At 42.9% G+C, this 12,053-nt stretch overlaps 1 protein-coding gene across 1 annotated transcript in view; it reads left to right on the top strand.

The window, feature by feature from the left end:
• The window catches only part of unc13bb (unc-13 homolog Bb (C. elegans)), a 152,704-nt gene that overhangs the window by 109,319 nt on the left and 31,332 nt on the right, over nucleotides 1-12,053 (top strand). The window contains exons 18-27 of the mRNA XM_060908482.1: nucleotides 365-480; nucleotides 2,287-2,450; nucleotides 2,554-2,704; nucleotides 4,044-4,112; nucleotides 4,202-4,291; nucleotides 4,478-4,618; nucleotides 4,742-4,872; nucleotides 5,806-5,891; nucleotides 7,742-7,868; nucleotides 9,501-9,597. Coding sequence (XP_060764465.1) covers nucleotides 365-480; nucleotides 2,287-2,450; nucleotides 2,554-2,704; nucleotides 4,044-4,112; nucleotides 4,202-4,291; nucleotides 4,478-4,618; nucleotides 4,742-4,872; nucleotides 5,806-5,891; nucleotides 7,742-7,868; nucleotides 9,501-9,597 — 1,172 coding nt within the window. The remainder of the gene's footprint in view (nucleotides 1-364; nucleotides 481-2,286; nucleotides 2,451-2,553; nucleotides 2,705-4,043; nucleotides 4,113-4,201; nucleotides 4,292-4,477; nucleotides 4,619-4,741; nucleotides 4,873-5,805; nucleotides 5,892-7,741; nucleotides 7,869-9,500; nucleotides 9,598-12,053) is intronic.

Here is a 12,053-nt window from a genome sequence, read left to right as displayed (position 1 = left end):
TTCTCTAATTGCCCTTTTCTGGAACTTTGGCCTTCACAATGGCTCTAGCAATTACAGGCAATAGTAGTAATTGAGTCAGTCTCTCTCTCTCTCTCGCTCTCTCTCTCTCTCTCTCTCTCTCTCTCTCTCTCCAACTGGAGTGATCTTGCTTGATTATTATGTACTGACTCACGTCGGAAATCGACCGATCAGTCGTTGTGTATAAATTACCCCTTAATAATTTGCTTGTCAAGGGAAGAAGCGGCTCGGACGAATCCTGCATTTTTGGAAGAAGGCCACAATGTTCTCAATCCTCTTCCTCTCATGAGCCAAATGAATGCCATATTCTCTCTCTCTCTCTCTCTCTCTGTGTGTCCCTTCTCAGAGAAAAGGACTGATAAGTCAGCGGTGTCCGGTGCTATCCGTCTTCACATCAGTGTGGAAATTAAAGGAGAAGAGAAAGTGGCTCCATACCATGTGCAGTACACCTGCCTACACGAGGTATAGTCTCAAACCTCCACACAGCCCAGCATTTAAAGAGCAGCTTCAGCAAATTTTATGAAAAGGGGAAGTTCTCTGATTTAAAGAATAAAATGACAACATTGATTACTTTTCTAGAACATCATGTCCCAGTGTTTTATTCCACTTACACTATGTTAATTTGCCAACAGTTAGAGCTGCTCTTTAAATGCCGTGCTACGTATGAATAAATTACATCGTACTTAACGTTTTTATGGTTGTGGAACATCCACGAGTCGTTCTGTCACCAGCCTGCATCATTCCCTCCACTGACTTTATTGGAGAAGGTTGTTTTCACCTTTTTGTTTGTTTTTGTTCCCAATGGAACTCAAACTAGTGAACGGATTTGGATGAAATTTGGAGGAAAGTTGGACCAAGGAACTATTGACTAGAGTTTGATGCAAATCTGGATATGTATGCAGATCCAGGATTGTTTTGTCTGTTCCCAGCGGAACTCAAAAAGTAGTGAACGGATTTGGATGAAATTTGGTGGCCAGCTTTAGTATTACCCAAGGTTCAAGTAATTTGATTTTGATGTTGTGGCTTGATGGAGATGTGGACTCTTTCTTCTATCAAGTGTCCTTCTAGTTTCTGTCTTGAGCTTAAGACAAAGTGTAACTTGTTACTGAGAAACCACAACACATCTACTTCTGTCCTGAAGACTTTCCTGAAGACGTTGGAAAACTTAGTGTTACAAAGTACTGACGCTAGAGACTCGTTCCATAAATGTTCAATAAACTCTTCACCAGATCAGCAGTTATCTGATTGAGTCCCTATGAACGAGCTGTTACTAAAGAAAAGATAATGTATTAGAATGAACGCATTCATATAAACCTGTGATGTGGAGCTGTGCTGGCTGTTGTAGGAAATGAATCAACACCTTCTGACCAATCAGGGTTCAGAGTTACAGTGCTGTGATGGAACTCTCCTCATTTTTAATTCTTTGGAGCGCAGTTTTAGCTGGCCATAATGCAAGATATGAGATTTACTTGTTTGTGAACATATGCCTTGGTTGGGGTAACAGTTCGCCCCGACGTTTTTGTCAGAGCATTAACTCTGGTCAGAAGGATTATAGGCGTATTATAGGATTGCACCCAAAATGAGGTGCTTCAGATACCCCTTTTCCACCAAATCAGTTCCAGGGCTGGTTCGGGGCCGGTGCTGGTTCACAACTCGTTCAACTTGCGAGCCAGCTGAGAACCAGTTTGCTTTTCCATAGCTCGTGGTGCTAAGCAGAGCCACGTCATTGCGTCGCTGTATACGTCATTACGTCGCTGTATCTGTCAGTTACGTTGCTACGTTTGCATAAATCTTGGCGCGAATATCAAAGCAAAAACAACACGGAAGAAGCAGAAGCGGCAACAACAACAATAATGGATGACTTCGCGTTTGTACAGCTGCGGCTTCTCGTTGCTTAAAAATGGCGATCTTTCGCGGTCTTATTGTTGTTGGTCTTAACAACTCCGCCCCCCCGCTGACGTAAGCGGTTCTTTCCTCTGGCCCAGCAGAGAGTTGGTGCTAGCCTGGAACCGGTTTTTCTGTCCTCAGAGCCAGTTCTTTGTCAGTGGAAACAGAAAACCCAGTTCCAAACTAAGCACTGGCCCCGAACCAGCCCTGGAACTGCTTTGGTGGAAAAGGGGCAACAGAGGGCAGCTGCATTCTGAATGGGATCATCGTCATCTCTGGAGTGTGTATACACCACTATGAAATTTCTTTATAACGTGTCTCGTGTAAATGATGAGTTTGTTTTTTTTGTTTGTTTTTTTTCCCCCTCTTCCCCCTCCTTAGAACCTGTTCCACCATACCACAGATGTGCTTGGGCAGGGGGCGGTGAAGATCCCGGATGCTCGTAGCGACGATGCCTGGAAGGTCTATTTCGACGACGTGGCACAGGAAATCGTGGATGAGTTCGCGATGCGTTATGGGATCGAGTCCATCTACCAGGCCATGACGTACGCATCATAGCAGTATATAATACAATTTCCCTTTTTTTTTTTTTTTAAATGTATTTGACATTTAGTTTAAATCTCCTCCAATGGATTTGATTTTCTCCAGGCACTTTGCATGTCTCTCGTCTAAATACATGTGTCCCGGTGTTCCTGCGGTGATGAGCACGCTGCTGGCCAACATTAATGCCTTCTATGCTCACACCACCGCCTCCACCAATGTCTCCGCCTCTGACCGCTTCTCTGCCTCCAACTTTGGGGTAGTGTATACACACACACCACATTACATTACATTATATTACATTGCAGGCATTTAGCAGATGCTGTTATCCAGAGCAACGTACAAGTTCAACATCTGTATGTCTTTGAAGTGGGAGAAAACCCATGCAGACAGTGCTAACCACTGCACCACTGGGACAGACACTGACAGAGATGGACACACGGACAGACACAGACAGATGGACACGGACAGACAGACGGGGACAGATAGATGCACGCGGACAGACAGATGGACACAAATGGATGGGGACACACCCACGTGTAAAGAAGCTGTTGTGCTCATGACCTGCATCTGTTATAATTAGATTAGTGGTTAGAAGTTGAGCTGGAGATTGAGCTTTGGTGTCTGAGATGAAGGAACGAAGGAAATGAGCTGTTCGTTCGTAATTTGTTCTCTGTTTCATGGTTCCTACTGCTTTCAGTTTGTCCTACAACTCTTTTCAAGTGATTGCCGGCTTCTCTCGAACCTTCCTCATCGTTAGTCTGAGTGTGTGTTATGAAGTCTTCCGTGTCTGGGGATGAGTCGTCATATTTCCGTGAAATTTCCACCTGTAGGTGTAGTGGTTAGCGCTGTCGCCTCACAGCAAGAAGGTCCTGGGTTCGAGCCCCGTGGCTGGCGAGGGCCTTTCTGTGTGGAGTTTGCATGTTCTCCCCGTGTCCGCGTGGGTTTCCTCCACAGTCCAAAGACATGCAGGTTAGGTTAACTGGTGACTCTAAATTGACCGTAGGTGTGAATGTGAGTGTGAATGGTTGTCTGTGTCTATGTGTCAGCCCTGTGATGACCTGGCGACTTGTCCAGGGTGTACCCCGCCTTTCGCCCGTAGTCAGCTGGGATAGGCTCCAGCTTGCCTGCGACCCTGTAGAAGGATAAAGCGGCTAGAGATAATGAGATGAGATGAGATTTCCACCTGTATATTATCGAGCCAGTTGTACAGACAGGGATGTTTTAAGGTCTTTGTGCCTTTTTCCATTTGAGTGTTTAATAATGAACTTTAGGAAGTTCCTGGATCTTTAGCATGATTGCTACTTGCGGCATTAACACATGATACTGTAATGTCTTTTTTTTATAATCACACCTGGGTGCAATTTGCATGAAAATTTAAATTTTTTTAATGTAGGTTTTTAAGGTAGCCTGCATGCACACAGCTTAAACATGCAGAATTTTTGTGTGGGTGTATGTGCAGGAAGTAGTTTAAATAACAAACAATATTCTCTGTGCACTTGTACTGTACAGCTTCAAGCAAATCCTCTTGGAAGCAAATCATCCCAGATGAATCTTCTACCTAATGTCCCTCACTGTTATATTTTCTCTTCCAACAGAAAGAAAGATTTGTCAAGCTCTTAGACCAGCTGCACAATTCCTTACGCATTGATCTCTCCATGTATCGCGTAAGTCTCACTCACACCTGACCTGATGGCACTGGGAGATCTCTATAGTGTAGTACTCAAACTGTGTTCTGTATCCTGTCCTGCCACAGAATAACTTCCCTGCGAGCAGTAAGGAGCGTCTGCAGGACCTGAAGTCCACTGTGGATCTACTCACCAGCATCACTTTCTTCAGGATGAAGGTATCGTCTGTGAGATGGTGTGTTATTCACAGGGTGCCATTACTTTTTGATAAGGTTGGATCTGGTCAGTATTGTATCTTTTCACAACAATGATGTGAGGGTCGGTTAGAACAATATGGGAACGCGAGGACTGTGAAACGGTGAATGCGTCTGAACCATCTCTCATTCTCGCCCCCTGGTGGACAGGTGCAGGAACTGCAGAGTCCTCCAAGAGCCAGCCAGGTGGTACGAGACTGTGTGAAAGCCTGTCTCAACTCCACCTACGACTATATCTTTAACAACTGCCAAGAGCTCTACAGCCACCAGTACCAGCCAGTAGGAGACCCGGTCAGCTTCCTTTTTTTTTTTTTTTTTTTGGGCTAATACCTGAGGTTCAGTTCAGGGTTTCATTGTGATTTGTTTGTGTCTGTGCATGTGTGTGTTGGCCCTGATTCCGCTTCTCTTTTTCAGAATAAAGATGAATATCCTCCAGAAGAGCAGGGTCCGAGCATCAAGAATCTAGACTTCTGGCCCAAACTCATCACGCTGATAGTTTCCATTATAGAAGAGGATCGCAACTCATATACACCTGTTCTCAACCAGTGAGTGATGGACATTAAGAACACGCACATCTATAGTCGGTCCTAATCCTCCTCACTATGGTCCCTTACAGGCATCGTGCAGTTATTTAACGATTATTCACCAAAGGTGAAGTGAACATCAGTGAAGAATAACCGAGACGAAGTCGCTTCAGTCCCGTCTGTGTCCTGTACATACAGCAGAATTCACAATAAAGTTGGCTTGAACTTAAACACCCCTTGTATAAATTACTTGAACCCCCAAAATGGTCACAAGTATTGATGATCTCGGGTTTCAGGTTGTGTAGCGCTGTAGCCGAAAGTATCGCATTGAACTTATTAAACCACGTCTGCGCTGTATATATGTGTGTATAAAATTCTATCCACATTCACTGGACATGAGCAATCATGCGCTTTGATTGGCTACTCTACTACTAGGATATCAGCTCATATACCGTGAGTAGAGAAAAACAAAATGGTGGAGCGTGTTGCCGAGCCAACAGAGGCCGAAATAAAATCTCGACTCGAAAACAAAACCCCAAAAATGCAAAAAAAAAGCAACAAAATATGGAATAAAAGTATTTGATGGTAAGAATGTCTGTCTGTTTTGTTTTTTTTCTTCCAAGAATTATCGCATTTTTCACAAATTGCTCCTGTCATTTTGCCTGTTTGTTTACAAAATAAAAATGCTCGGTTTCTCAAAATCCAGTGAATGTGGATAGAATAAAACAGTTATTCTACTCAATCTCGTCGTACATGGATTATAGACAACTCTGTGCTACGCACCTCGTCGGCTATCAGCTCATGTACGACTTGATTTCATGGAATAACTGTTAAAAATATAATTTATAGAGAGAGGGCGCGCGCGTGCACACACACACACACACACACACACACACACACACCAGTTTGCTGTTCATTGTGTTGATTCGTCTCTTTCCCTCCGTTCTGCTTCAGGTTTCCTCAGGAGCTTAATGTAGGGAAGGTGTGTGCCGAGGTGATGTGGGTTCAGTTCTCACAGGATATGAAGTACGCCACAGAGGGTGAGTCACATCACTGCCTGAGCCAAAGGGTGGGTGGGTGTGCGTGTGTGTTAGGGGTCAACCGATAATCGGCCTGGCCGATATATCGGGCCGATATTCTGCATTTTTAGGGTTATCGGTATCGGCCATAATTTCCACCGATATGCCGATAACATGCCTTTTTGCGGCCATTTCGTTCCTAACGCGACTGTCACTGCACGTCCTTTCCTGCACTCACCTCTCTGAGTTCAAGAACACGGTCCCGCCCACCACAACATCTGATTTGTTTGGCACAAGAGATATAGCCAATCGACACGTGTAGCTAAACGCTGTGAACTGTTTCAAGGCGGGCACTCGGGCAGAAGCAGATCCCACTTCAAGGTAAGGACACACTGCTTTTGCCGCAATAAGTCACAAACACACAAGTTGCAAAAGCACAACATCATTATATGTTTACATTCTTCATCTACTACTTGTTAAAATTGTCCATTTGCATCTGTGTAGCCAGGCAAACTTAGCTTACGGAAGGAAGCACTTGAATTAGCCTACAACCAACTAGTCTCGCTGAAACTACATGTAATGCTTCCTTCACTACAATATAATCCTCCTAAACTGGGAATATTAGGCTTGGGCATTAAAAGCATTAGAATGTAGATGGTTACTTGTTAAGTTGTTACATAATAGGGAGTGATAGCCGACTTTGTTTGACTTTACTTTTTAAAAAATGCTGCAGGCAGCTCCCTACACTTGATTTGTTATTTAAAAACTGCTTGAAGTTGGTAAGTCTTACTTAGTTCTTAGTGTAAAAGAATCCAGAGTGTATTTTCATTTATTTTCCACTGAAAATGGTGAGCTGTAATATAGTAGGGAGTGATTTTTTTTTTTTTTTTTTTTTTATTGGTGAATATTTATTATTATTTTATTTCCTATTTTATTCTAATGTTTGACTTTATTGTACAAATGCTGCTGGCATCTCCCTGCACAAAATTTCATGTTTAACTTTATAATTAAATATACATTTCATGGATATGAAGTTCTGTCAGTGTGTGCTATGTTTAATTTCATGTGAATTATAATGTTTACATTTATCGGTTGCACATATCGGTTATCGGCATCCCAATTCCATAATAATCGGTATCGGCCCTGAAAAAAACATATCGGTTGATCCCTAGTGTGTGTTCCTTATATGTAGCCTGAAATAACCGTTTCTCAATTTGGGAAAGATTTTCAGTGATTTTGAAACGGTTAGTTTGCTTTACTCAGGCACGTTAAATAGAAGATGGAAAGCTTTCCAGAAAGTTCCACAGGTTTAGGAGGTGGAATAAAGTAATATCCTGTAAAATAGTAGGAGGGTTAACATGGACTACGCCCACTTCTGGTTTAAATCCAAATGTGAAAACAAATTTTTAATATTTTGAGCACTAAACAGATGCAGATAACGGCACTGGCTTGCACCCCTTATATAGTCTGATATTTTACAGAACACAATTAACTTGCGGCCTTTTATTTATTTTTTTCTTCAGCATTATTGAGCAATTACATCATTTTATGTCCAGATCAGGGGTGGGTTTCCCAAAAGCCTCTTAACGCTACGAGCATCTTAACTAGGTGAGAGAGTGTGAGTGTTCATTGTGCTGCTCGCGCTACCATTTAATGATGATCTTTTGTGTTGTAATGCTTTTGAAAAACTTGGGCCAGATCAGTTGATAAAATATTGACATGTAACAGAAATGTCACCTCTGGAACACATTTGACTCGCACTTCATGATCAGAGTTCTTCGATGAGCTCCAGATGCTCGCTCGCTCACTCACTCACTCACTCACTCACTCACACATACATACTGTACGTTCTGCCGCTTTCTTCTCCTCAGAGCACGAGAAGCATCGCCTGTGTAAGAGTGCTGACTACATGAACCTGCACTTTAAGGTGAAGTGGCTGTATAACGAGTACGTAAAGGATCTACCCGCCTTCAAAGGAGTCATTCCTGAATACCCCATGTGAGTGTCGCACAGTTGTACACACTAAACTCTTTAAGGCTTCTCTTAGATCAAGACAAACCAAAGAACCCTGCATGGGGAGAGGTTTAAAGAGGTACTGCATTCTTCCTTTTTTTTTTAATCTAAATGATATGACTGTACTGTGATGAAACACATCAGTGCTTGTGGTGATGAGAAAATGATGATTTTTGTAAAAATTGGCATTTTATGGGTTGAAAAGGGGTCAAAACACCATCTAGGGGTTAAAATCATCCTGCACCTTGCAAGGCCAATGCTGATGTAGAGTCGCGGTTTGGGACTTGTCTACATCAAGAAATTTTCTGTGGTAGTCTGGGAAATTGTGCTTATTTACAACTAATACAGGTAGTCGTCGACTTACGACCTATGCGACTTACGACCGATCGACTTTACGACCGTCTGGTTATGACTGGCAAGTGTTTCCCAGCTGAGCGTACGACAGTTTCCGCCCCAGCTCTCTCGCCGCGTATAACAGTTTCCGCCGCAGCTCCTGGTTTATGAAACGAGCAAATCCTCCCACCAGCCCGAGCGCTGCAACAGCTGATGATGACGTAGACGACCCACAGCCAAGCACCAGTGATGCCAGCGGTCACTAAATTTTGTATTTTGCTATGTTTTACATTTGTATTTTGGTACGTCTCATCTCATTATCTCTAGCCGCTTTATCCTTCTACAGGGTCGCAGGCAAGCAGGAGCCTATCCCAGCTGACTACGGGCGAAAGGCGGGGTACACCCTGGACAAGTCGCCAGGTCATCACAGGGCTGACACATAGACACAGACAACCATTCACACCTACGCTCAATTTAGAGTCACCAGTTAACCTAACCTGCATGTCTTTGGACTGTGGGGGAAACCGGAGCACCCGGAGGAAACCCACGCGGACACGGGGAGAACATGCAAACTCCGCACAGAAAGGCCCTCGCCGGCCACGGGGCTCGAACCCGGACCTTCTTGCTGTGAGGCGACAGCGCTAACCACTACACCACCGTGCCGCCTATTTTGGTGTGTTTCAAACTAAAATTTTTCTATTTTTCACACCTGTACAGTATTTCGTATTTTTTGTTTTGCACATATTAATCAAATTGTACTGTACGCAGTGTTTGACTTAAACCAAATAATGAGCCAAGGTAATGAAATAAGAAAATGTTGATAAAATAAGACTAAGATGATTACAATATCATTACACATCACAATATACTTGCATTAATTTAACATAGGCCGACTTACGACCAGATCGGTTTACAACTGGTCAGTCGTAACCAAACGCAGTCGTAAGTCGATGGCTACCTGTATACCGAGACTCATTTTTCACATTATGCTCCCTGAATTTATAAATGGTAATACCATTAATAGTAATAATGATACTAATAGTCGCAATGACGGCACGCTGCTGCGCTGATGAACCTCCTATACATTTGTATGAGAGAGCAGTATGTTTGTGTTTGGCCATTAAAGATATTTAAGTGTTTAATCTATATAACTATTGTCGATTCAAGAATAAATAACATATATATTTACAGAATAGATTGCTAATTTTGTGTGGCGTTGTGAAGGGTTTTTACTTTGTCAGTGTTGTAGTTGAAAGTGTCGGTCACGTGTTGGCCTGTGTGTAGGTGGTTCATGCAGTTCGTGCTGCAGTGGTTGGATGAGAACGAGGACGTCTCTGTGGAGTTCATGCACGGTGCACTCGAGAGGGACAAGAAGGATGGCGTGAGTATTCGAGTAGTTCAGTGTTTCTCAAACTTTTTCAGGCCAAGGACCACTTTATCCATAAAAAAAAAAATCCGCAGACCACCTTACCCCCTAAATATCCTGAACAAAAAACATTGAGTCTGCTTCAACAGTATATTGCAAATTACGCACTAATGAAATGACAGTTTTACAAATAGTATCACCAACTCATTCATTGTTGTCCTTCTCTTAATGGGAAGAATGGTGCTGCTTATTCTGATACATCAGTGAAGCAATGTCTGGCTCCAAACCGGACGGTTTTAAGCTCGTACCGGGGGCCACATTGATCCGGTTGCACTGCTTTGTTTTCTCAAACAAAGAATCATCACGTCTTTGCACTTTGTCCTTGCTCGTGTCTGATATTTCTTGTGCTTTTCTTTTGACCGACCCGGTCTTCAGCCACCGATCCGTTATCTTTTTGACAGTTTGGTGCTAAATCTAATTTGGTCACTCATAGTTTCTCCGCATTCCACCTTCTCTCCACATTCAGAGGTGATGTTGATATGAAAGTGTAACGTAAACTGACGTAGCTATCGGCAGTGTCGCAAAACTGTTGGCTTGCTTAATGTCGGACAAATTCAAATAATCGGCTACTATTTTTGAATTTACATTGGACTTTATTCAATATGGAGAACAACTCGCCTGTGAGACTCAGAATTTTTGCTTTTGGAGTCACGTCGGCGATTTGAGAAACACTGATAAACCGTGATATTTTACGACATCGATTCACGGACCACCAGGGGTCGCTCCACATTGAGAAACAGTGGAGTAATCCATTATAATACTTTTTTTTTTTTTTTTTTTTTTGTTATTGGTGTCCCTGGCAACTTTGTATGGATTGTTTTTGTTTTTACATGACCTATGCTCCCTTTATAGCTTTCACTTACAATTAAGTACATTTTCTAATAATATTTTACATGCACATGCTGCTGATATTGTATGCCATAACCATATTCCAGGTCAGAATTGTTAGTTAGGAGGAATTTTTCAACCTAGGTTAGAATTTTTAACCCGGTTCATAATTTGCTCCTTGTATTAGACTCTTACTATACCTCAGGTTAGGTTTAGGGTTCGGATTTGGGAAGACTTTGCATTTTAAACTCTTTGATGTAATCAGACTGGATTCATTAATAAATTCAAAATATCTCTCACTCCTTCCATTGCAATCGTCACTGAGCTAGTAGTTATTAAGGTGTTTGGTTAAGAATCAGAAGGTTCAGAGTTTGAATCCTGTTTAGGCCACACCAATTCAATTAGTTGGTTCTCGGAATCGCCGCTTGAAGAAAATGCAAAATGAAAAAAAAAAATTGAAGTCAAACTCCTGCCAGTAGAAAAGGTCATGTGACGTGAGGTCACGTGACGTCAAAAACCAATCAAATCGCCCCTTTCACTTTTGATAAAGACTTGTGGAAGAAACATGCCTGTGGAGGGGAGTCCTGCAAAGCCTGTGTTTGTGATTGTTAGGATATTCAGCGAACAGAAGCGTAAAATTTTTGACAGGTGTGTTGAAATTCTGTTTACTGGTTTGCCTGTATTGTTTGGTCTATTTCCACTAGTGTTGCACCGATACCATTTTTTGGCCCCGATACCGATACCTATACCTGGCTGTGCAGTACCGGCCGATACCGATACTACTCCGTTTGAGAGCTGCATACTTAGATGTAAAATCATTGCTATCATGGCTTTGTCAGGCTGCTGCTTTCCGAGTCCACCCAGTGGGTTGTCAAGCTAAGCAGGGAAAGTGGGGAGACTTGGCTGCTCCAGATGTCAGTTGAAAAGCTTATGGCCACTGCCTTCTCCAGCTTTCTTAAAACGTGCTCCGTTACTTTATTTTTTAGTGCAGGGATAGTAGTCTCCGTGATGTATTTGCGACTCGGGACCTTATACTTGGGTACTGCGTGAGCCATAAAAAGCCGGAATCCCACGCTTTCAACAAAGGCAAGGGGCAGGTTACAAAGAACAGTCATTTCGGTGATTTTTTTCGGACATCTGTCTTGCTGCTTCACTCTTCTCGTCCCACTGCTCCTTCCTACGAAGTGAACTGACCAGGGTTTGTTGCTGCGGTCCATCCCCCTTTCTCTTGCTAGCAGTTGCTGCAACCTCAAACTCTTTGTATTCGTTCACATGTTTCGTCTTCAAATGTTTTATCAGGTTCGAGGTATTGAAACTGGCCGATTTAACTCCACCTCTCGAAACTTTCAGGCTGCAAATCTTGCATGTAGCCATTGTACTCGCCGGAGTTTCTATGCTGAAATATATCCAGACCGCCGACATTTTCTTCTCGTGGTTTGTTTTTCCTCCGCATGAAAAAGCTGCCCCTGTATTGGTTAAGAGCGGCTATTGGCCCGCTCTCATTGGTCTGGAGCAGGTCAATAGCAATAGCTGCTTGGCAGGCATGCACAGTGATCACACAACACCGAGTGTAGTGAGTGTCG

Source organism: Neoarius graeffei, chromosome 25 (assembly GCF_027579695.1).
Source record: "Neoarius graeffei isolate fNeoGra1 chromosome 25, fNeoGra1.pri, whole genome shotgun sequence".
Taxonomy (NCBI): Eukaryota; Metazoa; Chordata; class Actinopteri; order Siluriformes; family Ariidae; genus Neoarius; species Neoarius graeffei.
The sequence above is the reverse complement of the archived record's forward strand: the minus strand, read 5'-3'. Positions and strand labels throughout refer to the sequence as shown.